We start from the raw sequence: 26,287 nt of genomic DNA, 5'->3' as shown, positions 1-26,287 counted from the left end.
CAAAATATTTTCTAGCTGAAAACAAAATGCTAATGACTTCCAAGTCCAGGGCGGGTGCTCAATAAGTTGCTCCCACAGCTACAAGATAGGAAACTACAGTACAGTGTACTGTGCATTTGTGGACTCAGTGTTGAGTGTATATTTAGCAGGAATGAGCACAGACCACATTTTGTTGGAATGGAAATGATCACAACTTCAAGGATTACAGCTGAATAGGCCTGGCTCACAGTCTTGCCGGATCCAGGCATCAGTCACTCCCTGCCAGCCAAGTGCAACCATTAATCAGTTGACCCGCCTGCTGTCCAATGGAAACTCACTCACTTATCCAGCCTGCCAGCTGAGTGGCACTGGAATGATCACTGTGGAAATCTATTTGGGAGGAAAGCCACTGTGTGGTTCCCTTGCTAACTCAGAGTGAGACAGAGCCATCTTCTCCCATTCTGGGTATGATCTTGTTACCTACAAACCCAAGGTCCTTTAAGCCAGGGGATCCCTCATGCAAGGTGTGACAGGAGCACAGGTCCTGTCCACCCCAAAACTGGATCTTTTCAAGTCTTAATGCTCTGATTTCTTGACTACAGTCTCAATTCTGGTTAATGACTGAGCCAATGTATAGGAAATCATTAACTATTTCAAACAGACCACCCAAAAAGGGTTGATTGTGGCTGCCCTGGAGCTACGGCAAACAGACGTGCATGGCCCTAATCCTCCTTGTTACCGCAGTCCCAAACAGCTCTATCAAAAGAAGTGGGTTTTTACCACTCCTTTTCAGAGCAGCTTTTCTGGGTTGGGGTGGCTTCTGGGCAACTTCCGCACAGCTTCGAGTCGCCCAGAAGTGGGCTTTTGCCTGTCTTATTATTTCGCCCCTTTGTTACCCACTTTAAAGTTATATAAATATATCTGTGGTCATTATTCTTGGCTGCTTAATATTCAGTTGTAATCCTGCTTTTGTACTTTCTCCTTTAGCTTTCCTCAGAGGTTGTTCCAAATTGTTTCCATTTTCTTCAAGTAATTTGATGTCATCTGCAAATCTTAAATTGTTGATGTTCCCTCCTCCAATTTCCACAACTGCTTGCTCTGTGTAATCCTGCGTTCCATATGATATGTTCTGTATATAAATTAAAGAGCTGGGGTGATAAAATGTAACCTTGTTTAACCCCCTCTCCAGTAGGTAATCATTTTATTTCTCCATATTGCATCCTGACAATGGCCTCTTTACTTCACATAAAAACTATTACTGTCCTTACAATAAAATTCAGGGCCATATACATTTACAAGATAGTTTTGACCAACTCCATGAAAGACAGTGGTCCAAGAGAAGGAGGATAGGAAATTTCAGACTCATGACAGTCCTTAGAAAATGCAGGTAACAACTTTGTACAGAGGCCCATGGGCTAATAGACAATATAAAGCTCTACAAAAACACTGTATTATCAGAATTAATTGGCTTAAAAAAAGTGTACGACTAATTCCCTTTTTAGAATTAAGCATCTTTAACTTTTGACTCCATTTCAACCAAAGTGAGATTCTCCTATGTAAGAACAGCTGCACCACAGTGAAACTTTAATCTGAACTGGGTGGTACACGTGGCTTCTTGCCACTCCCAGTGACTGAGAGAAGAAAGAACAAAAAGTTACTGAAACATCAATTTGTGTAAATTCAGAGACTGCAAGACTTGGCTGTTATATGGGCATGAATAAACATGCAAATAGCAAATGTTCCTACTGCCATGGCCACACAATACATTATTTGACTATTTTAATTAGAATGATCTCACTCTGAGAAAACCCAGACACCAAAAACAGGGTGGACTTAATCGGTCATGGAGAAAGAGAACTGAGGCTGTTAATTAAAATATCTTAAAACTACTTTTTAAAAAATGAACACAGTGACACTTTTCCTGTCATCACAACCTTGGAGAAAAGGTGCAAATGATTAAAGAGCAGGGTGCAGTTTTTGCTCTGTCACTCTCCATTAACAGGAAAATAAAGATTTTCTATTTAGAAGATAAAGTGAGTGTTTACAGAACCACACTTTTGCATCACTTCATTATCTGCAAGGGAACAGCCAAATTATTCTAAACCTAGATTTATAAAAGGCAAAAATCTCTACATGGAGGCTAGATCATAAAAAGCTTCAAAAGATATTCAGTGGTACCTTGGCCATAGGGCAAAGTACAATAACATCTCAAATCCACAAAACAGTAATACCTTTAATCGACCAACCAAAATGCACAAAATACATGATGCAAGATTTCGAAGCTCCACCGGCTTCTTCATCAGGCAAAGGTGTTAAAAATCATACAGGAGAATTTTCTTTTGTAAAGATGATGTTAGTCACAGGCCTGCATTTTCTCAAGGTGTTGCTGATGCATTGTTCTTTGGAGGGATATCTATGCAAGCAGGTCCCTCTTCCTTCTGGTCATGTGGCACTGAGAACAAAACATCCCAAAGTCCAGGAGATAAAATGTGAATACAAAGCAATACAAAGAGTTACTTCTGAGATCCAAGATGTCTCCATCTTTTGTGAGGTCACAGCTCCCTTTGTTAGGCAGTGAACACTGAATCTCTCAAGAGAAGTCTCTATGCTTTTGCATTAGGGAAATTTTAGATGCTGTTTTGGTAAAGCATGCCAAACATAGTCCCAATTAAAAATTAAAATATATGTTTTACCATTCAAATGCTGTTCATTTTAAATATTCTTTCCTCTGTTGTAGAAGTGTTTGTTTGCTTGTTTGTTTAAACTCTGGACTGCTTTTGGATAGTTTTTCTGTTTGGCTCGCTTGAACAGCTGCTCTCTGTCTGATCCCAACTGGTTTAGGACCTTGGATTGCCTTACATTTGCTTGAAGAACCAACGTAAGCCTTGCTTTGGCCTTGCCTGAATGAAGACACCTCTTTTTCTGGCTTGCAAAGGGCAGCCAATTTGGAAAATACTCCTTTTCTTTATGAGATTTGACTCTAATCCTTCAGGGTACTAAGTTTATACATTAATCAGGGTGAACTGTTGTAATTTAAAATTACAATGTCATAAAAGATAGCAAATGTACAAAAAAAGAAGATACCACAGATAAAACACAGCTGCTACATAAACAAGTAAATATTGGGCAGTAGAAGCACTGGTCTGAGGGAACTGGTAGGTCTTAGGAGGAACGAATTAGTGAGGTTCAAGGCAAACAGAGAAAGAAATCGTGGGTGAGAAAGAACTGAGATGTTGGTTACCATATTTAATGTTGTATTATCCATACTATTTATTGTACACTAGAATGGTTATAAGAGCAATTAAGACAGTGGTGACAATACTTCTACAGTATTGTCACCACTAGTATTAGGAATTTCACAGGACAGAATATGGCAGCTGGCTGAGGAAACTGGTAAGGTTGCACCATGGTGATGGACATAGTGTGTCATCATCATACCACTTGGAGGACATGCCCAGGATGACTCAACAGGTATGATGCATAAGGCTGATGCAAGGAACAATTGCAGGCACCTGTGTGAGGAGATAATGCCATAGATGTTGACATGTCACTATGGAGTGTGGGTTATTGTTAAGAGTAGTGAATGGTTGGTTGGAGAAACATTGTGTATATAGTGCTGTATATACTTAGAAGTAAAGTTCTGTAAATAGAATTTGGAGACTCTTTCTTTGGCACTTAGTGCAGTTATAGGTGCTGGCAGCACTGCAGAGTCCAGAAGAAAAGGACCACGAGTAGAGCGCGGCTCTGACAAGTATATATGCCCCTATGGTTTGTTTTGTTTTTTTAAGACATCAGGCAGACAGGAAGGTTATAGCAAACTATAATTCCAGGTTTTGTTATTGGTGCTACCTGGGGGCTTGAAAAGGAAGCAATACCAACAGAAGAAAACCTGCTGCCTCCGATACAAGGTCAAGTAGCAACAGAACAGAGCAGACCTGTTGAAGCTGAGCTAATGGTAGTGCTCAGCATTCTCAGTTTAAGGACTTTATCACACAGGAGGCAAGCACCCACATCCCGTGAATAAATGGCCATTAAATCTGTGAATATCCTACAAGAGCAGGATTGTTTTCACATTACTTCACCATTATCCTGGCATTAAACCACAAATGAAGCGGCAAAATCACTCCACTTTTCATTCATGGGAGCAAAAGTCCACTTCAGGATCTGTTTTTGTTGTGATTTAAAACATTTAAAATTACTCTTAACTGACCATGCTGACAAGGGCTGATGGGAGTTGTTAAAATGACATGGGCAAAGTGTAGTCCAACTGTCCCTGATGCTGCTAGACCTGCTATATCAATATAGCAAAGATGAACTGCTTCTCCCAGTATTTTCTATGGACTGCACATCACCCTTTAAATACACTGTGGCTCAATTCCACTTGCCCACATGAGGCTTGGTTTTAATAACCAGAAGTGGACTTTGAGCAATTTCTGTATTGATTGATTGGTCGGTTGTATTTTCGGGCCAAGAACCTGTAAAGTTACATATCTTGTTATTGGTTAAGGACACATAGGGAGCTACTCATGACCATGTATTTTATAGATGCCAATTTCAAGAAAATGTGCTTTTGGAAATTATTTATTTATTTATTTCCCGCTCTTTTCCCAGGACTGGGACTCAGAGCGGCTTCACAGCGATTAAAAAACAAACAAACAAACAAAAAGTACAATTAAAACATTTTAAAAAATAAATAGATAAATAACATGCATTAAACAGAATGATTAAACTAGTCCAACATTCCTGCCTGTTCTTATAGTGATTCCTTAAATGCCTGTTTGAACAAGTAGGTCTTCACCTGCCGGCGGAAAACCATCAAGGAGGGAGCCATTCTTATCTCCCTGGACAGGGAGTTCCAGAGTCTAGGGGCAGTCAGCTTCTTATTAACATACATGCCTTGCCCATGTTCATATATATTTCCCCCCTCCCCTTCTTTTTCTCCTTTTCTTTCTAACTACACTTTTAAAAATCCAACAAAGGTAATTTTAAATGAGAATTGTGTTTCCTGAAGGCTTCCAGGAGTGAGGTTGTGTTTTTTTTTAAAGCAACTAGCTAGCTTTAAAGATACCCACTTTTTGCACAGCACGGTCCATACCCAGCACCTGCAATTTACCAGCAAAGCAGACAGCATAAGTTGTAGTACTGTGTCACTTCCAATAAGCCAGCACTGGAGAATACTGGCTTGTTTCCAATAAGCCAGTACTGGAGAAAATAATGGGAATATGTATCTCCAAAGGTGGATATTTCTGAGAATGGGGGTGCAGGTAGGCTTGCCATATCCCGCCTGGGGCCGGGACTTTCCCGGTTTGGGGTGGGTCCGCACGGTCCTGCCCCGGTTTGCCCCCGCCCCCAGGATTGCCCCGCCCCCGAGTGAGATATGGCAAGCTGGGTGCGGCGGGCCCTCGCCGCTTGGGCCCAGGCCGGCAGGGAAAGCCGCCCTGAAGGGGAGGAGTCCCTCGCCGCTTGGGCTCTGCCGCTGGGGACGGGCCCAGGCAGGCAAGGAAAGCCTCCCCTGAGGGAGGCTCCTATTCAAATGTAGGACACAAAAAAGTGTCCTACATTTTAAATTTTTGTCCTACATTTGTCCCATTTTGGAGGTCCTGATGAATGGCAACCCTAGGGGCAGGCAGCCTTGGCCTTAAATTCTTAAAATTCTTTCAGCCAGGAATGCAAATGTGAACTGGGATGACATTGGCTACTCACTGCAACTATGAAGTGTAGCCACATGGTACCGATGATGACAAATGCCTTGGGAATGCATCATGGAAGATGCAGCTTCTCTGCTGCCGCACCCATTGCCTTCAGCTTCACATCACTGTAATGATAGACCTAAAACCTTACAGTATGATGGTAGACCTAAAAACTTACAGTATGTTAGACCTAAAACCTTACAGTATAAAACCTTGGGAACCTTGGGGAGTACTGCTATAACACAGGGACATAGCCAGGATTTGGGGAAGGGGGGGTCCAGACTAAGTGCCACCATTATAATGGGGCTTGGGTGCGACAGCATGCACCATTCATTGTATCTAATGGACACCCCCCCCGCTACATCCCTGTACAACAGATAGCATGTTTCTGAGGGATGAATAGACAATAGCTGTGTATACTCAATCTTGCAAGATTCAATAAAGTGTCATAGGAATCTCTCTCTCAGTGTGTGAACTGGGAGCCTCATACGCTGGGCAGGATCCTCATTTTGAAGGGCTTGTCTGAAATTTAAGGTGACAATTGCCTGGCCCTTCTCTCCCCCACTTCCAGGAGGAGCTCTTCCCTCTTTTAGCTGACAATGAATAGGCACCATGGCACTGAGACTCAGCCTTGACAGAGCTGCAACCGAAATGTGGGGTGGGGGAAGGAGAGGAAAGAAAAGGCCCTAGCAGTGAAAAAAGCCATACAGCTGCTCTATTCACTCTGCCAAAATGGAAGGACGGCCTGCTGGAGAAAAAGCATACACACACACACACACACAGAGAGAGAGAGAGAGAGAGAGAGAGAGAGGACAGGGAGGAGTGGGAGGGAAGCTTCTCTGCTAGGCAAGGAGCTCCATTTATCGGAAGGGAGACACAGCCATTCAACACAGACACACCCAGTGAGGGAGCCAGAAATGCCTGTCCCTGCTGGGATCCTAATCCTTGCAGCTGCCTGTTGCTTCCCTCTCGCCATGCCGCCTTGAGTTCCTGTACTGGGAGGATGGCGAAGTATAAATAAACATAAACATAATAATGTATCCCTGGGCTCTGCTTTACTAACAAGGATGGCAACAGGCTGCTCCTATGCACCGTTATGCCTGTACACGAATGCTATAAATCTCAGGATGGTGTCTGCAAATTCTGCCACAAAACCCCCGATTCCCTTGACAATTTCCCTATAGCCAGGGGCTCTGGGGGAACATAACACAGAACCTAGCAAACTGATCTTTGTGCTGGAAATCTCAGGTGTTTTAGCACTGATTTCAAAAAGATTCTTGTGCTCTCGGCTGAAAAGGAAATCTGTGAAAAGTTGCAAAGTTGTTCTTCAAAATGCCATTTTATATAAAGAGCACGATTTTACGAGAATGGCAAACGTCCTCTGAACAAATCTTGCCAAGAAAACCTCATGACAGGTTCACCTTAGGGTTGCCATAAGTCGGAAATGACTTGGAGGCACACAACAAGAACAAACAAATTGTACATAATGGGACTCGAGCATCCATAGGAGCCCTGAAATCAAACCCCAAGCGCCCACTATACATGGAAAACTGTCATCCTTTGTATCCAAAACCCTCATCTGAAGTACTGAACATGAGCATTTAGGTACTACAACATTCCTCCCTTCCACATTACACTTCATGTTTGTTTGTCCAGTATGTTCCAGTTCCCTGGGAAATGTGCAGTGCAAAGGACAGCTCTGTATTCAGTTCTAACTCGGCTGAAATAACCCTGGCAACATTTGTGAAAGTGTCAAATGATCCTACAAGAGATGTGGGGGAGGAACTTCACAGCATAGCAACATATGCTCAAATATATTGGCCATCCACATTCTCTCCATGAAGCAGAAATGCTAGACTGGAGTAGAGATACCAGAGCTAGAGCTAAAGCAGGGTGTGGCAAGTCTGCAAATGAATCTCTGTTACAAATCAGCAGAGGATTTAGAAATGGCAAAATGAATTGAGAATAACTGCTGAAAATGCTCTCTTAATTATGACTGAATGGAAACCACAGATTCCCCTAGAAATCTAAGCAGGGCCTTTTCTGAAGATTTCTGAAAGAACAAAATGTAGGCAACTCCTCAACCTTTATTTATGAAGCGCTGTAAATTTACACAGCGCTGTACATGCAATCTTTTTAGTTAGACGGTTCCCTGCCCTCGGGCTTACAATCTAAAAAGACATGACACAGAAGGAGAAGGGAAAGGGTAAGAGGTCCAGCAGTTCCTCTCTACCTCCGAGGCCTGGACCAAGGCAGATGGACTGGAGGGAGGGCTTGGCTTCAAAATGGAAGGTTAATCATTATCCAGGGAAAATACATACTCTCAAGTAGGATAATACATATACAGTACATAGCAATACAGGAAATGGATCGATAAACAGGCAACAAAAGAACATCAGATAGTAAGCGACAATTATGCAATGCCTGGGAAGGCTTCTCTGAACAGGATGGTTTTCATATTCAGGATGGCTGAATATGAAAACTTATTGTACTGCTCTTCTGAAACTAAGTTCTTTTTTTACTCAACATCAGTTTTTATCGTATCAGCTTCTATTATCAAGGACCAGGAAGGGAGTGTGTAGATATTTCACACACCGAAGCAGTGGGTGTATTTCCTATAGAGTCAGGAAGGAGACTACTGAATGTAGTCTCTTTCTGAATTCAAATTAAACAGCCTACTTTCCAGACCACACCATAATACAGAACAGGGATTGGGAACATGTGGCCTCCAGCTGCTGTCAGACTAAATTCCCATCATCCCTCACCCTTAGCTATGATGTCTAGAGCTGATGAGAGCCACAATCAAAAAACATCTGGAGAGTCATACATTTTCCACCCTGGGTATAGAACATGCTGCATTTTAAAGTTAATATTATTTTTGCACAGGAAAAGGTTTTGTGAAGCACTTTTAAAATAACTTAGCTCCCATTTCCCACAAACAGTACATAATTACTGTGCCCCTTGGTGTCCTCTGGGGTTTGGTTCCAGGACCCCCTGTGGATAACAAATCCACACATGCTCAAGTCCCATTGAATACAAAGGCATAGTAAAATGGTGTCCCTTATATTAAATGGCTATGTCAAGCTTTGCTTTTTTGAAATGTATATTCTATTTGGATATTTGCAAGCTGTTGATGGTTGAATCTGTGCATAAAGTATCAGTGGATATAGATAGTATTTGTCTATTCTCCTTCCACTACTTCTCTGCTTGTGTATAATATAAAATGGGAAGCTTTCACCTTGTCCCCATCAATGTCCACTGCCTATAGCATTCACAGCAAGTGAGAGAGGGCAGAGCCAGCTCTATCATTAGTCAAACAAAGTTACTGCCTCAGACAGCAGAGGCTGAGTAGCAGTGGCAGTAATCTCCCAGGTGTTCCTCTGTGTTGAAGAACAGACCTATATATGAAACACCATCCGGATTGGTGTCTTCCAACCACTCTGCTACCTCTGGTGTTATGAACACTATCCCATTGTTAAGTGTTTCAGTAAACTTCAACGGCCAACACATTCTACTTCTGTATGTGGAACGGGGAGGGGAAGCATCATCCTATCTTCTTCTGCTTTTGACACAGGGATGTAGCTACCGGGGGGGGGGGGGCACAAAATGGGAGCCTTGCCTCCTGCCAAAATAAGAATCTGAAACTAGTCCCCAAATTTCTAAAAATGCAGTAGCTTAAAACTTCACCTGAGCATTTAGAAATATAGTTTGGGCACCCAAAGAAAAAGGGCAGGCAAAGTTTCCAAGGCAATGCAAACAGCAAATGCAAGCGTTCTAGCTGTGAAAGGTTTTTCAGCAGCTCACTCTCTTCAGTGGTAGAAAATTGGGCACAGAAAGATAATTTCATTTGTGTAGCAGAATTATGATTTGGACAGCCAAAACACTCATTCTGTGCCCCTCTCCATGCACATCTACACCTCTGCTCAGGCAGCAAAATATCTTCAACAAGCCCTGGAAAAAGGACACGGAAGCACACCACTCTCTGATTTTCCCACCATTTGCTGCATATAGAAGGAGGAGAAATCTGTAGAACAGGAAGGACCCCCAATGCTGGTGGCACTGCCAAGCCTCATGGAGAAATGAGAACACTGAAATAGATGGTCTACACAGCTGGATGCATTGTAGTTTTGGACGGCTGCTCGTGCAGAGTGGGATGTATCCAAATAAGGGGGTCTGTTTTCCAGCAAGTCAGCAAGCTAGATGATTTACTTACGAAACTAAAAGAGATTATAGGAAGCCCAGATACACTTATGCATACAGCCAGACAGACACACATGCGCCTGGAAAGCATGAGTCATGCTGATCATGACAGTTTATTTTCAATTGAAGACAGCTGCTCTGTGTTCTTCTGAGTACAACAGTGGGGTGGGCCCCTCACTAAAAGACTTGAAGGGCTCTGTGTGTGTGTGTGTGCACATGCAAAGGTCCCAAGGAGGGATAAGCTCCCAAGACAAGTAAATGCCTTTCTCCTTTCTCTCCTACCAGCCAAGTTCTGAATAGATTTAAAGTCCTTGATAAAATACTCTCACTAGACAACCTTAGATTTGTTGTGTTCACTGTGCCTTAACTGCCACTATCATTTCAATTTGATATTGCAAGTTGGGTCCTGAACAAAGGGGTTCAAAACTACAAGAAAAAGAATTTAGATTCAGGGTGACCAGACACTGTTATGGTTGTTGTAATGGTTGTAAAAGGAGGACAAGGCACCACAAAATGTAGGACACTCAAGAAAAATGGAGGACATGACCAAATAAAAGCTAAAAACACCCATATAAATATAAATGCATGCTTCTTAGCTATGCTCAAAATGGAGGACATTTTGGAATTCCTCATGGACAGAAGGTAGAAATGTAGGGAATGTCCTGGAAAAGGAGGACATCTGGTCCCCCTGATTTAGACTAAACATTAGAGAGAACATCCTAATGGTATAAGCTCTTTGACAGTGGAGTACACTGCCTCTGAAAGTGGTGAACCTTCCCTAACTAAGAGTTTTTGGGTAGAAGCTGGATGGCACCCATCAAGTACGCTGCAGTGGTGGAGTTACAGCACAGATGGGGCTTAAAGTGGGGGATCTTTGAGGTACCTTTCCTTTGTGATTCGGTGAGTTCAGAAGTGCTATTGCTTTGTTCTTACATTCTCATCTAGAAAGAGGGTCAAACAGATATTGTTCTATGCATCTTTTAATGCTAGTGTGGCAGTCACTACTGCAGCTCATAGATCCTTAGACCCAGCTGTAGAAGATGTGTACACAACTGCATGCAAATTCAGCTGTGGGATTAGTGCTGTGTCCCCTTCTCTACATGTGTGTCCACAGCCTCAGCCAGGTTCCAAACATTTGGGATAACACTTCACATTCCTTGTTCGGAAACTCAACCCTTCCCTATACTATCCTGTTCAACACCATGAACTATCTTGTTACAGGATGCAGTGCTGGATTAACATGAATAGGACTAAAGGGTGAGTTGTCCTGGCAATCCTTGGCCAGCACTACTATCCAAGACACGAGAAGAATATCTCCCCCTTATAGTAAAGTCTCTAAAGCTCCTCCTTGGCACATATGAATCAAGAAGATGTTACTTGAATGCCTATAGCAGAGATGGTACTGCAGCCCACAGCCTGCATATTGCCCAGATGGGCTCCCAAGCTGCCCTCATATTCCCCATGTTTCCCTAAAACAGCCCTCCAAATTTTGCTGAGGGTAAAAAAAACCCTCAGCAAAATTGGCTGAAAATGACGGGGGGGGGGGGTGTGTGTAAAACTTTGCATCTCTCACCATCTCCAACAGCCCAAACTCACCTCCTAAATTGATGAGAATACCGCTTTTGGTTCCTGAAAATGGTGGCAGTGTGGGCTGCACAAAGGAGGAATAAAAAATGGTCTTCCACTCCACACCCAGGCATGTTGACTACAGTATAGTGTCATGGATTAATGGTTCTCAGTCTCTGACCCTCCAGGTGTTTTTGTCTTTTCTAATCAGTTATGTCATTTCATGACATATCCAGAGTATGTTGGCTTCAATTTATTCATTTTTGCATCTACAGAGAATTCATGATAGATTTGCTCTCAGACCCATTTATTTGTCTCTTTGACAGTCCATAGTATCTGCAGAAATCTCTTCAGCACCACATTTCAAACGAACTATGGCAGTAACTGTGGAAATTGGAAACCTGTGGCCATGACATAGCCTATACCAGCCAAAGAGATTGTAGCTATGATTAGGAACTGAAGAAAATGATTTCAGAGTAAATTGAAAGGAAGAAAAGTTCGATGCCGGCCATGAAACCTTCAACTTCACAAAGAACCAGAATATTTTATTTTCTGCATCAATGCTACATTTTCTATATCAAACATATTGATGTATACCATTTGGAGATGAATTAAAATTATTCCAATTCTATACTATGTCTGAAACTAAAAGCAGGACCCAACGAGCCACATCATTTTCATATATAGTCAGTAGGAAGAGAAATTTTATAAATTCACCAATTTATATAAAATACACTATTTTTTCCCCTTTTCTCTGCACTGCTATATGAAGGAAACTTAATATTCTGGAGAACTGCTGAGAGCCAACTGTGGTGGATAGACACTCACACAAAGAAATGCCCAAAGTACTCTTTAAATCCAGTCTCTCTCACAATCCTCCCCCTGCCCTGCCCCACATTCATTTTCACAACACTTTCCCCCACACTCCCAACTTTTTTCTGCTTACCAACATAATATGTGTTAGGAGCCTGATGGTCATTTAATGTTGAGCCCAAGATAGTTGTTGTCTTTGTGTCATGACGAAGCCACAATGCCACACCAAGAATTATTCCTCCAGCCAACTGTTGAAGAAATAAGAAAAAACAGGCAGGTTAATACAGTTCTGATCCATTTAAATGAATGACCTACAGAAGCTGTTTATGCCACAAAGGCTTGTCTAAAGTATTTCAAGATTCACTGGACTCCAAAGTGGATCAAGCATTTAAATACATAGTCAGCCAGATGGGCTCGCTGAGATAACAAGGTTGTGGTCTAATCTCTCTCTCTCTCTCTCTGTGTGTGTGTGTGTACAAGAAAAGGGAAAACTAATCTAAGTACTGAGAGATAATCAAGATTGTCCAGAGAGCTATTGAGTAGGAAAATGAAGAGAAGAGTTCTAACATTTACATACATGGAGTGGATGCCCCTCTGTATCTGCTATAGCTTCAAAAGTGTGAAATCTAGACATGTGGAATGTCATGCATACGAAACTGACTTTGAGAGTTTACATCTCAGGATTATGGGGTAGTTTAAACCAATTAAAAGTCCCGTTTTGAGACTCTGAGCAATACTGAGTCATCAGACCACTAGATGGCAGACATCAGATTTCTCAAAAGTGGTAGCCTTGAGGTTTGATCCAAATAATTGCAGCTGGTTTCCGGTGGGGCACCAGAGGACAAGACTATTTAAACTTCTGGACTTTCTCACTGGTGAATCTATGGTTTTGCTTCGGTGTAACTCAGCTGCATGGTGAACCATGTTCATTCTTGACTCTGTGTATCTGTACTGAAGGAGAGGGTGGGAATTGCTTCTCTCAGATCTGTAAGAGAAGGAGAGTGAGAAAAGGGAAAGGATGAATGGGCAGTGGAGGATAAGGGGTTTTTTAGAAAAATAATGAGTATGAAAAATAAGGCAACAGTTGTAATATTGCTCAGTAGGCTGGTGTATCTGCACTGGTTTGCAGAGGAGAGTTAGGAGAGGGAGAGCTGAATTTGTAATGAAGACAACAGGAAGAGAAAGACCATTCAGAAACAAAAAGAGAGGAGAGACAGTGTGTAGACAAGGAGGGACACACATGTGGGGGAAAATCAATTATTTTCTAAATCAGACAGAGCTGGCATGAACTGAACAAGTACTGGATTGGAGAAATTGTACTGAGATAGGACAAGAGAGCTAGTGTGGTGTAGTGGTATTGAGCACAGGACTAAGACTCTGGAGACCAGGGTTTGAATCCCAGCTTGGCCATGGAAAACTCACCAGGTGACCTTACAAGTCACACTCTCACAGCCTCAGAGGATGATAATGGCAGCCCCCTCTGAAGAAACTTGCCAAGAAAACCCCATGCCTTGGTCATAAATTGTAAAGGACTTGAAGGCACACAACAACAACAAGGACAAGAATAGTGGGCTTGAAATCAGCTAATGTATTTTACAATAGAAACCAAGTAAGCAACAAAAATTCAACTGCCTAAAAATCTCAAATTTTATTATTTTTAATAATAAATTAAAAAAACAACAATTTCTAGTCCTGATCATTGCAAAGTTGACGAAGTGCAGAGAATGCACTGTGAAATGTAAAGCCCTCACTTTGAATGTCACCTCTTCCACTTAGCTCTCAAGAGAAGCAAGTCTCGAACTGGTGTCTTTCACTGTTTCATTCTTTTGCCCTTTCTATTCCTGTAGTTACAGGAGCAGGATAGAGAGAGTTATTATCTTCTGTTTGCCTGCAGCTTGCCAGTCCCTCCTGTAAGAGGTAAAGAGTTTATTCTGAAATCACTGAAGATCCTCCTGAGATTTCACTAGGTATTGCTCATGCCTTTTCTAGTCTATCTTATCGACCAAAGGGACTAGAAACTTGATTTCTAAAGATGAATGAAAAGTAGCCAAGATAGTGAATTCTGCACTCCATAATAAATACCATGTGTTTGCAGAGAACACATTGCTTTTGCAGAATGTTTGACAGTATGTGTGTGGCCCTTTGACCTATGTTAGGACAGATGAGTGGAAAAGAAACATCAGCTAAGGGGGCATTACGAAATGCCCATTTAAGTCTCTATTGAAGGGGCCACTGGCAAATATCAGCAGATTAACATGGAAACCCACTGTGAGGACTTATGGAAAGTGTTATCGTTGTCTGCAATAGCTCTTTCATACATCATTAATTGTCAGTCACCAGTGGTGAACCTATGAACCAGCCACTTTGGAAGGAGCAACAATTAGCCACAGGCAACAAATGGGAATGTGTAAGATAATAATTCTTGGTAAAGTTGAAGGCAGCAGGAAAAGAGGAATACAACATTACAGATGGATTGAGTCAATAAATAAAAGCACAGCCCTGAGTCTGCAAGACCTGAGCAGAGCTCTTAGTAATAGGGACTCCTTGGGTTCTCTCAATTCATATAAATAAATCCTATTATTATTATTATTAATTATGGGGTCCTTGCAAGTCGAGGCCAACTATGGCAAGCCACAAGCAACAGAAGTAAAATTCTGTGACATACTCTAACAGTAATTAAGGAAGCAAGCTTAAACGGGAAAACTGATTAAAAATCAAGGATAACCAGACAATCTGGATCATTAGATAGGACCACATGCCAAATTACTACCACTTTCAGTGGCAAATTAAATTGGGGAAGCATGAGCAGCACTCAAAGTGACAAGCATCAACATAATATTTTCATATGAATCCTACAAAATCAGACCCTCTGGATAGAAAAACTATAAGGAAAAGCTGCCGTGACTTTTCTTTTTGGATGGATTCTTAATAGGAATGATCCTGAAACTAATTCGGCCTAGCAAACGTGATTTTACTGATAATTTACAACTTTGGCATTTACAGGTTGGAACAGGACATCAAACCAGTTGGAAAGGAAAAAGGGAAAGAGGTGGCTGTCTGAGAGAAGAACACCCAAGACAAGTTGATTTAGCAGAGGATACATGATACTGGTTTAAAGTAGGTTGGTTTAAATCTTGGTTTGAACCAAATGGCTTAAAAAAATAATTCCCAGATTTTAATCGATTATATATAAACAGTCTGGCTATTTTTTACTATTTTCCAACCCTCTTACTGGAATAACAATAATTGTTTAAATCTAACTTTTAACTGTTTATTGGCAGCTGTTCATTGTTAGACCAGCATCCAGTTTCTGTTGCTTCTTTTTAATCACTTTTTTGTATAGTGCAAAAAATGCCATTCAGAAACAAATCCTTCAATTAACATGTTCAACCTAAACAACGTGGTTTAAAAGAGCACTTTTTTTTAGAACAATTATTATATAAGCTAGTGGACAAAACGTCTGAACTGATTTTGCTACTGAATTTTCTGATTTAGTCCTATACTGGTGTTGTTCTACACATTAATGTAGAAATGTAAGGTACTGTACATAGGGCGGAAAAACGAAAAGCACAGATATAGGATGGAGGACACCTGGTTGAATGAAACTACGTGTGAAAGGGATCTAGGAGTCCAAGTAGACCATAAGTTGAACATGAGTCAACAATGCGATGCGGCAGCGAACAAGGCCAACACGATTTTAGGCTGCATCAATAGAAGTATAGTGTCTAGATCAAGGGAAGTAATAGTGCCACTATATTCTGCTCTGGTCAGGCCCCACCTGGAATATTGTGTCCAGTTCTGGGTGCCACAATTCAAAAAGGACATTGAGAAACTGAAGCGTGTCCAAAGGAGAGTAACTAAAATGGTGAAAGGTCTGGAAACCATGCAACTACGAGGAACGACTTAGGGAGCTGGTGATGTTTAGCCTGGAGAAGAGAAGGTTAAGAGGTGATATGATAGCCCTGTTTAAATATTTGAAGGGATGTCATATTGAGGAGGGAGCAAGCTTGTTTTCTGCTGCTCCAGAGACTAGGACCCGGAGGAATGGATGCAAACTGCAGGAAAAGAGATTCCACCTCAACATTAGGAGGAACTTCCTGATAGTAAGGGCTATTCGACAGTGGAACAAACTGCCCCGGAGTGTAGTGGAGTCTCCGTCTTCAAGCAGAGGCTGGATGGCCATCTGTCGGGGGTGCTTTGATTTGGATTTCCTGCATGGCAGGGGGTTGGACTGGATGGCCCTTGTGGTCTCTTCCAACTCTACGATTCTATGATTCTAATACAACCCCATTCCCCAAAAAAACTGGTTTAAAGTAACCCACCCCCAGGGAAAAACATTTTAAACAAAAAACAAAATAAAACACAGTTTAAACAAAACAAATGGATTTTTGTTTGTTGAAAACTTTTTCCCCATCCATGGAATCCATCACTTTATTTATATCCTGCTTTTCTCCTAGACTGGGACTCAAGGCAATTTACAAAAAGACAGAATACAATAAAACCCATATAGTTAAAAACACAAAAATCAAGATTAAAACAGCATTAAATAGCTGTTTGATTTGCCCCTCTTGTTTCATCACCACATGTGGAAAGCACGTGCTATAGCAAAACACTATCAGAACTTTGATGCTGCTCTAAGCGTACCCACAGCAACATTTTGGAATTAGAGGTTCACAGTGGTCATATTTCTCATCATGACCTATATCAGCCAGCACCATATATTGGGAAGTTCGAGGAAGGGAAAGGGACAACACAGAGCACTCCAGGTACAAAGCCCCCTCAAAGAGATCTTTTTATAAATTATTAATTAGTTTTAGGTTCCTAAGTCCCAGGGCCTGGCCCTTAGTCCCACCACTTGGGCCATCTTCTCCAGTCCTCAGGGTCAATGGGAGGAATCTCAGGGCGAGAGCCCTGCCTTGAAAAATACAGTTAGCTCTCCGTATTTGCAACTTTGACTTTTGTTGATATGAGTAATATGTTCTCTCTATGTATCTTTATGGCTTCCAGGGCAATTCTCCTGGAAGCTGACCATAAAGTCATGATGGAGGATCTAGAGATTCCTAGAGAAAACACTACTCTAAGCATTTGAAAGTCCTCCAGTGCAATTCTATGGATGTTGACCACAGAATTGCTCTAAAGGGCCTAGAAATTCCTAGATTCTCTTAGGTAAAAAAACAAACAAAAAAATTGCAGTGTGGAGAGTTGCTGGCACTGGGCGGGCTGCAAAGGTGGGAGCTGCCTGAGGAGTGACTATAAAAGGGGATGAGCTGCTGAAGAGTTGCACAGTGTCATGCACTGCTAGAAGTACAGTTAGGAGTGAAGAGGTTAGCCTTAACGTGATTCAGACTCCTGTGTAAGGAAAAAGATTTAAAAGGCCAAAAGAAGCCCAGTGAAATGAGATGAGTATGCCGTGTTCTTTGAGAAGTGAAGAGCTAGTTCAGGGGGGTTCATAGCCACCTTGTTCTGGGGAATGTTAATTGTGAATTGAGCCAGACTTCCACAGGATCTATACTCCTGATGAAGGGAGTTTTAGGTGGAAACCAAGTCAGCATGGGAACTGGAACAGTTTGTAACAAGTGAAATGATACACACATTGTAACAACATTTTTTTTATTAATGATGTTTATTTTACCACAAACGTATTACAGGTACATAAAAATTATATTGGAAGGAGAAAAATGTAAATTTTTAAACTTTAAAACACTCTTAAACTTTCTTTCCATAGCCAAATTCCTACCTATATCTCACCCAGTTCCTTCTTTATTAAATTTCTTCCTCCTCTTCCACACCACATCTTCATCCATTATTCCGCAATTTTTCCATCTTTCCATTCTCTCTCTCTCCCCCCCTCGTCACTCCTCCATCCTCCCATCTACCTTTTCCCTCCCCATAACAACTTGTGAGAACTAACTGTAAAAAGATACTAGCTTTAGTTCTGTCTGTAAATAGAAGTTATATTTCTTCTTGTTTACAAAGGAGTGACCTGAAGTAATTTACAAGCAAAGACATCCAAAGCATGCTACCAAAAACTTTAAAATACTTAATAGAAAAGGATACTGGGAGCCCACCTCTGTGTCACTTATTAAATAAGTAGACTAGGGAAGGATTTGAGGGGCAGTAAAAGTACCACGGGTTAAACAGATAGTTTTGAGGAAAGAAAATCTTCAGACTATATTTAATAAAAGGAGAAGAACCCTGAAAACCCAGTGGTGACATGCAAGTTTTTCCACATTCAAAAGGTTCTGTACGCCTAACTCGAGTGAATGTAAGGGACCACTGTATGTGTGTAGATCTGTTTTCCTCACTTGTTAGATTTGGTCTTTTTTATTTGAATGGCATACTCTGTCTAACTGTCATTGGTGCTTAAGATGTATTTGAATGAGATCACTGTGGTTCCCTGTGACATGACAAGAGATTATCTCTAGATCTCACTTTTTGGCTCTGAAATCTTTGGGCCAGAGATGCTCTTGATCTGGTAACCCTAGTGCAGCTGCCTACCTCCTGCCTTTCTACACCATTCAACAGTCAAATCAAAGTATGAGGAAGAATGATAAAATGTTGTTGTTGTTGTTGTGCCTTCAAGTTGTTTCTCACTTATGGTGACCCTAATGAAACCCTATATCATTGCCTTTGCCTGAGGTTGAGAGCATGTGACTTACCCAAGATCACCCAGCAGGTTTCATGGCCAAGCCGGGAATTGAACCCTGGTCTCTAGAGTCGTAGTCCAACACTCAAATCACTACTTAATGTAAAAGTGAAGATAAATTGTAGTGGTCACAGAATAAAAACCAAAGAATAAAAACCAAAGTGATGACAACAGTGCAAATCTCTAAACAGTAGTGACACAGTTTCAAAACAAAGTACTGTATCGACATAGTTTCAGGCCAGGTTTCCAATAGGTCTGGCCTGAAATCCTATTACTCTAAACAGCTGACTGATAAAATAAAATGCGAGAACACTCCATTCTCAGGCTGTCCTTGCCCCCTCCCACCAGCCCACTATATCTGTTTGGCAAATATATTATTACTAGAAATGTTAAAGTGGAATGGGGAATTAGACCCCTTCCTGGAGCGTTAAAGTAAACATCTGGCATAGCCACAGTAATTCTGGCTTCCACCCCAGCATCAGACAAATAAGAAAACAGCCCAGAGCTGCTCGTAAAACTGAAGAGGAAAAGCTAAACATTGGTGCAGACTGCAATTTTGCCTTTTCTGCTCTGAGTTAGCAAGAACTTTGACAAATTGAAAACACACTGCATGGGTCCTGATCGCTAGGCACGCTGTTTTTCCAATTGCTGTTCCAAGCAGCCGAGTCTGCTTTCCATGTTGTAGAATAAGGCTTCAGCTGCTTCAATAATACACATAGCTAAGTAACATTGTTATGTTTAATTTCTCAAGGGAAAGCTGCTAGAATAGGCCAGTGGACAAGTTCTGCATAAGAGCTCAAATCTAAAGTTTAGAGTGTGCTTTGATTCCACAACCACCAAAAGACTTTTAAAACTAAATCAAATTACCATAAGTCTCTTTGTAAGAAAAAAATGAATGAAAGAAAATGGATTCTCTAAGACTACTTGAAATATTAATATAATTTACTGGCATTCAGTGTTAAGCCCTTTTCAGATATTATTCTGAGTAACATGTGAGGATGTGATAAGTACTAGCTCTCTCTCCCTCCTTGTGCATTTCTGTCACCCTTACATGTAAAGCTTATCCTTTTGAAGACACAACTGCCCCTTCATCCAGTCTCCAGATGTGGTGGACAGGCAAAGCTGTCTAACAAATCTGTGACTCTAGTGAAGGCTCCCCAGTCAGTTTCCCCTCACTTTACTCACTGCCTGGTGAAGCCACACACAAATACAGAGGACACTGAAAGCTATTTCTCTAAATTCAGCTATTCCTCTAAATTCCTCTCATTCATTTAGACGCAACCTGCAAGTATATCCTTTGCTTCTCTCCAATTTTTTAATAAAAACTTTCAGCATAGTGTCAAAGTATGTCAGAAATAAATCTTTCGATTGATGCTAAAGACATCTGGAAATCCCAACAATTTAAATGAAACATATTTCCAAGTAAAATGTGAGCACAATCACAGCCTAAGGAGCAGAAACTAACTACTTGGAAGAATTGCAAACCCAAACCTGTAATATTTTAGAGAACCACTACATTATAATGTATTTTCCTCAAAGTCAAATGTTTGAGCATCAAGTGAAAGACTGTGCTGTAAAAATTGTGAAAATCACTGTCATGCCTCCAGAGCATCTTTGATGCTCTTGAGACATATATTCAGTTGAGATTATAATAGGCTTTTCTGTGTATCAGTTTGGGAGGGGAAATAGAGATCTACAGCTTTAAGTAAGACAAGGATTGTGGGAAAAATAATATTTGAATTAAAAAATAATATGTTGCCAATCTGGTGACTTTCACACCAAAATGGGTACTTTTCAGAGCCTTTGGTGTGATTTTGGTGATTGGTTTTAATGGTAATTTTGAAAGTTGAAATAAGTATTTGGTGAGATGGGGGGGGGATTTGGTGAGTTTTGGACAAACGTTTGGGGAATTATCTTCGAGGCTTGTTGGCAACACTGGCTGTCTCCCTCTAGCTAAGTTTCAGTTGTGTAGTAAGATTTCAGCCAAGTCAGACGTGGAGAGAGTATTTTCCTTTGACAAAGAGATAAGTCCACAAAGAAGAAAGAGAAGTCCTCAGAAGAAGAAAGATAAAACCCACCAAGAAGAGAGAGCAAGGTATTTAGGAAGGACTATTGAGAAAAAGGAGATCATTTTCATGTTTTGTGTTTATAACCAGTAAAGCTTTTGGAAACTTTAGATATTTGTGGACAAGTCTTTTGTTCTGGCTGTGTTCCCGAGAGCCAGAGGCCTTACTACACCCAAAGTCCATAGTATTGCTCTTGGGACAAAACAACCACCAAATGTAGAACATCTCACTTGCCCCTATGAAGACTGGCTGATCCCACATCATGTCTGGTTTCTCTCTCTCTCTTTTTTACATATGATTTATTGAGTTTTCACACACACACAAACACAAACCATAAACATTGTTTGTGATTTTTATTTGTGTGGTTTCTGAGAACTACCCTGAGAAAATCTATCACAGCCTGTCATTTAATTCAAAAGGGACCTATACGGTTTAGTTTCTATTTAGTAACCATTGCTGCAGATCCTGTGCATGCTCATTAAAGCAGGCCACTTGTTTTAAAAGACCTAAAACTGTGTTCAGCTATGTTAAAAACATCCCTTCTCCAACAAGAAGATAACAGGCATCCAAGTAACAAGGTCTAACAGATGCCTATGAACTTCAGAGGGATTGGTGCTGAATGCAAAACTTGGATACCAAAGTCATCTCCTCTTCTGGCTCTACAAGAGTAATGAGGGTTTCAGAAAATGGGAAAGATGTCATGGAATATCCTAGCAATATCCTTCAGTTAGAGCAAAGTACAGCTTTAATATCATTTGCAGTTAAAAAAGAAAAAGTTTGACATTTTGGTCATAAGAGCAACACTTAATGGGAGCGTTAAAAGTACTGGAAGCAGGCATGTGTGCAAGGACACATAGGAAGCAACAAAGCATCATTTTGCCCCCAGAGTTATCTGGAGCACTTCCTTATATGATGCACACTGACTGCAGATATTTCTCAAACAATGGAGGTATCTTAGTCCTCTCATGTCTAGCTTCTACCGCCCAAGGCTGAAAAATATACACTATACAGTTCAGTGTTTTTGCACTTCATAGAAACTTTTGTTAGGTGGAGCCACTCCAATTTAGCATTCAGAGGAATAGCTGTGTTAGTCTGTTCTGCTTTCATTATTTATGTGCTCAAAGCCTCTTAACAAATGCTGATCACACTGAACTCAAATATCCCTGATATGAACTGTGCTGTATTTATGCATGTATCTACTTGCTGAAACCTGTAAGTAGATAAATGAATAAACACAACACAGACTGTACTGCAAGCAGTACTGAAATTGGGCTTTGGGGTCACATGCTCCCTCCTCTGCCATACTCTTGCTCCTTTCAGCACAGAGAGAGTCTACATTTAAGATCTAAATCAGGGATAGGCAACCCTTTTGAGCCGGGGGCCGGGTAGCTGTCCCTCAGACAACTGGGGGGCCGAAGCCAAAAAATAAATAATTAAATATATTTTTTAAATTAAATAAATAAATAAACCGGGACAAATGTAGGACAAATTTTTCAAATGGAGGGCACTTTTTAAATAAAAAATGGAGGACACGTGAAAAAATTTGCTGATTTAAAAAAAATGTTAAGATAAATGCATGTTTCTGAGGCTTCTATAGACAATCGCCCCCCCAAAGGCCCCGGTGGCAATCGGCGGCAGGACCAGGCTGGGGCTGGTCCCAAGGCCTCGCTGGGCCGCGTCCGGCCCACGGGCCGCAAGTTGCCTACCCCTGATCTAAATGATCCACCCTCTGGATGCTCTAAATCAGAACCCATGACTCTAGTTTAGGGAGAAACTACAAGTTAACAATTAAGTGGATCAAATATCATTATCTTAACAGATCTCAGACACTAATAGTATGTGTGTATTGGGGGGGAATCTTACAAAGGTAGACTGAAGGGGAAAAGTATGCTTAGCTCAGACTGTTCCAACCGTCTTCAGAAAGGCAAGGCATTCTGTTTCACCAAAGATAAAAATGCTGCTGATGCTTTTAAAATAATGGAATGGAGAAGAGTTTGGTTACAATTGAAGAACAATTCTATAATTAAGAGCTCTCCACTACTGCAGCATGGCCTACGATTGCGCTTCTAGGGCTATCTGATGTGAGGGACGGATAATTATTTTTTTCCGTCATGCCAGGGAACAGTACAACATTTGTGTCTAATGGCTACAACTGTTTCTTTCTTTCTCAGAAACTCACCAGGGATTGGCAGCCCACAACTCAGGGACTGTCACTGGTCCATGGATCACCATTTTGAGTAGCAGTGACTTAATGCACACCAGGGGCAGGCAGCAACTCCAAGGTCTAATGTGTTTTTTGTTAGAAACCCAAGCTCTACTGATCAAAAGGAGACTTTTGTTCTTAGTACCAAAACTGAATAGTACTCACTCTCTCACAAAAATCCATTCCTGGTAATCCCATGTTTTCTTCATTAACAACAGTATTATTGATTTGTTGCTGCAGTGATGTAGTCACTCCCTAAAGACTCTTGGTGGCTCATAAACAAAACTATTACAATATAGTTTAAAACAATGAAAGCTATGAAAATGAAAACCATAAGTGAAACATGAATTCTGGGTGGGGTAAGAAGTCTTTTTATTACTGCAATTGTTAAAATTGGCCATCTGAAATCCTTGATGATTTTACTGTAAATCATCCATAGACCTAGGCCCACCCTTTCATAACTTTTGCTTTCTAAAGCTTGCACAGATTCTTTTTGTGCAACATTTATTTAGGCTGCATCTGTACTGCAAAAATAATCCAGTTTGATACCACTTTAACTGCCATGGCTCAATGCTATGGAATTCTGGGAACTGTAATTTTGTGAGATATCTTGCCTTCTCTTTCAAAGAGCTCTGGTGCCACAGACTACAATTCACAAAATTCCACAGCACTGAGCCATGGCAGTGCCAAGCGGGATTATTTCTGCAGTGTGGATGCAGCCTTTGCCTAATAAAGGTATTACCATAATATGGACTTTGGAATTTGTCTTATGGCCAAAACAGCTACCCCTGCATTTAAGAAGGCCTACTAGTAAACCAGATTAACCTCCTTCTTTTCCCTGGCTTATGAAGACTGTGGGACTTCCTTTCTTTGAGGGCTGATTTAGAGGGAAAAAACCTCCTATCAGGGTTGAATATTTTAACTAACAGTATGAAGCAACCCTACAGAAAGGGCACAAGCTCAACTGATCGAAAACTGCCCGGAAGGAAGCCAGGTTTGCAATGTACAAAAGTCAGAGCCTCGATCCAAAGGCAAGACAAAGAAGGCGCTGACCTTGGAAAGCTACCTCTGGCTGCACGAGAGTTCCTGCGTGTGTAAGATCATAGAAGTAGCCTCTTGAATACCTTCTCTGCTGCCAAAGATTTATTACTTCCAGGAAAGAACAGCGGCAGTCCTCCATTTCTCTTCACCCCACACCCTCATGTGCTAATGGGTCTGTGTGTGTGTGCATACATGCTCATGCTTATGTGTGTGTGCGCGCACACATGTGAACACATACACACACACTTAATGAGGAAGGAACCTTTCTCAAGTATGGAATAATAGGGTGGGGTCTGCAAAAAATAATTAAAAAATGAGACATGTTCAGCATTAAGAATACATAGGGAAACCATTTGCTGAAAGCCTAGTTTACCCAAATAAAGTTTGGAAGGCCAGCAAAGAAAAAAAAGCTGGGTGGGGAGAAGCCAGGCTCTCTGGTTTGAATTATGAAAATTCCTCCTTCCTCCCAACAACCCAAAATCTTTCATTATGACAAAAGTTTTTCATTCCACCAACGATGTCATATTATCTATTTGGAACCCTCACCATTGATCCTCCAAATCTTCTTTTTTGCCCCCTTCAGAACCTTTCAGGGAGGAACAGAGAAGAGAAAAGAGGAGGAGGAACTTTAACCACAGCCCCATTATAAACCCTTTCACTTCTCTTGTCCACGGACATGTCAGTTCAAGACGTACCTAAGGAATCTCTTGCCTTTCACACTCCTCAACCATCCCCTGCACCCCGTCTCCATTAGACTACTTGGCAACTATTCCACACATTTAACCTGGAACTTGCTCCAGTCACACCCCCATTTTTGCAGTTTTAATAGTAACCATGGGCACTTCCCATCTGCTCTTTAACTCTCATTGCCTCCCCCCATTCGCCAAGCTCCTTTGACACTCCTGACATCAGAACTCAGCTGGGGGGGGGGGGATGCCAGGGATGTACACCTACAAGCTATGAAAGTCAGGAAGAATTCTGCTCTTTTAATCCATACACCCCTCGTACATGTGCACCTTCCAATTTTAAACTTACAACACCTACCATACTGCTTCCACTGTCCACTGCATGATTAGAGAATTCAGTCCACAGTACCATCACAGTTAGCTTTCCACGTGGGAATCAGCACCCCCACAGCATATCCACTTTGCTCTTTGTGTCATTTTGTTTAAAGAGGGTGGAGCTGCACTGGTTTACTTGTAGGGTGTTCTCACTTAAGATTTGAAACGATTTAAAATACAACGTTTTTAATAAAACCGATTCAAAATAACCCTGGTCTTATCCCGCGTTCCGAATCGCTTTTATTCTTCGTTCCTATCTGGTTTTTTAAATCGAAGTTTTTACCTGCAAGCGTTCCTACTTGGCATGAAATCGGTGTTTAAATAAATCGATTCTTCTCCTCCATACCTTATTTGGAGCTGTCAATCAATAGTACGTCAGAATGACGTAACGTTAATCCGGAATATTTGGAAGCGATTTATCTTTTGGCATCGTTTCCATTTCATTGACCGTTTGTGAATCGATGTATTTTTGGCGGTTTTTCCCCCCAAATGGACCAATGAAGGCGCTTAATCGCTCAAACGTCCTCTTCTGCGTCTCCCCATATTAACTGCCATAACTCAGTGCTAGTGAATCCTGGGAATGGTAGTTTATTATGGCACCAGCACTCTCTGGCAGAGGAGGATAAATGTCTCACAAACACAACAGTTCCCATAATTCCTTAGTACTGAGCCAGGGCAGGTTAAGGGGTCTGAAACTGTATTATTTCTACAGTGGGTTTGGAACTACAGATGAGGGTTTTTTCATAAATTAAAAAAGTTGTTACTTTATAATTACCATATATATATATATACACACACACACACACACACACACATACACACACTCATATGCATATATATATACATGTGTGCAAACACATACACAAATATATATGTGTATATATACCTATATGTTTGTGTGTGTATGCATTTATACAGTATATATATGCATGTGTGTGTGAGAGTATTCATATATAATCGTGTGTGTGTCTGTCTGTCTGTCTGTAGTGTGTGTGTGTGTGTGTGTGTGTGTTTGCCAAATC

At 41.2% G+C, this 26,287-nt stretch overlaps 1 protein-coding gene across 1 annotated transcript in view; it reads right to left on the bottom strand.

Annotated features, from left to right (window-relative positions):
• Positions 1–26,287, bottom strand: part of CD81 (CD81 molecule) — a 103,916-nt gene that overhangs the window by 41,423 nt on the left and 36,206 nt on the right. The window contains exon 2 of the mRNA XM_042467400.1: positions 12,382–12,496. Within this exon, the coding sequence (XP_042323334.1) occupies positions 12,382–12,496 (115 nt within the window). The remainder of the gene's footprint in view (positions 1–12,381; positions 12,497–26,287) is intronic.

Source organism: Sceloporus undulatus, chromosome 1 (assembly GCF_019175285.1).
Source record: "Sceloporus undulatus isolate JIND9_A2432 ecotype Alabama chromosome 1, SceUnd_v1.1, whole genome shotgun sequence".
Classification (NCBI taxonomy): domain Eukaryota; kingdom Metazoa; phylum Chordata; class Lepidosauria; order Squamata; family Phrynosomatidae; genus Sceloporus; species Sceloporus undulatus.
Note: the sequence above shows the minus strand (reverse complement) of the source record. Positions and strands in the feature narration are given on the sequence as shown.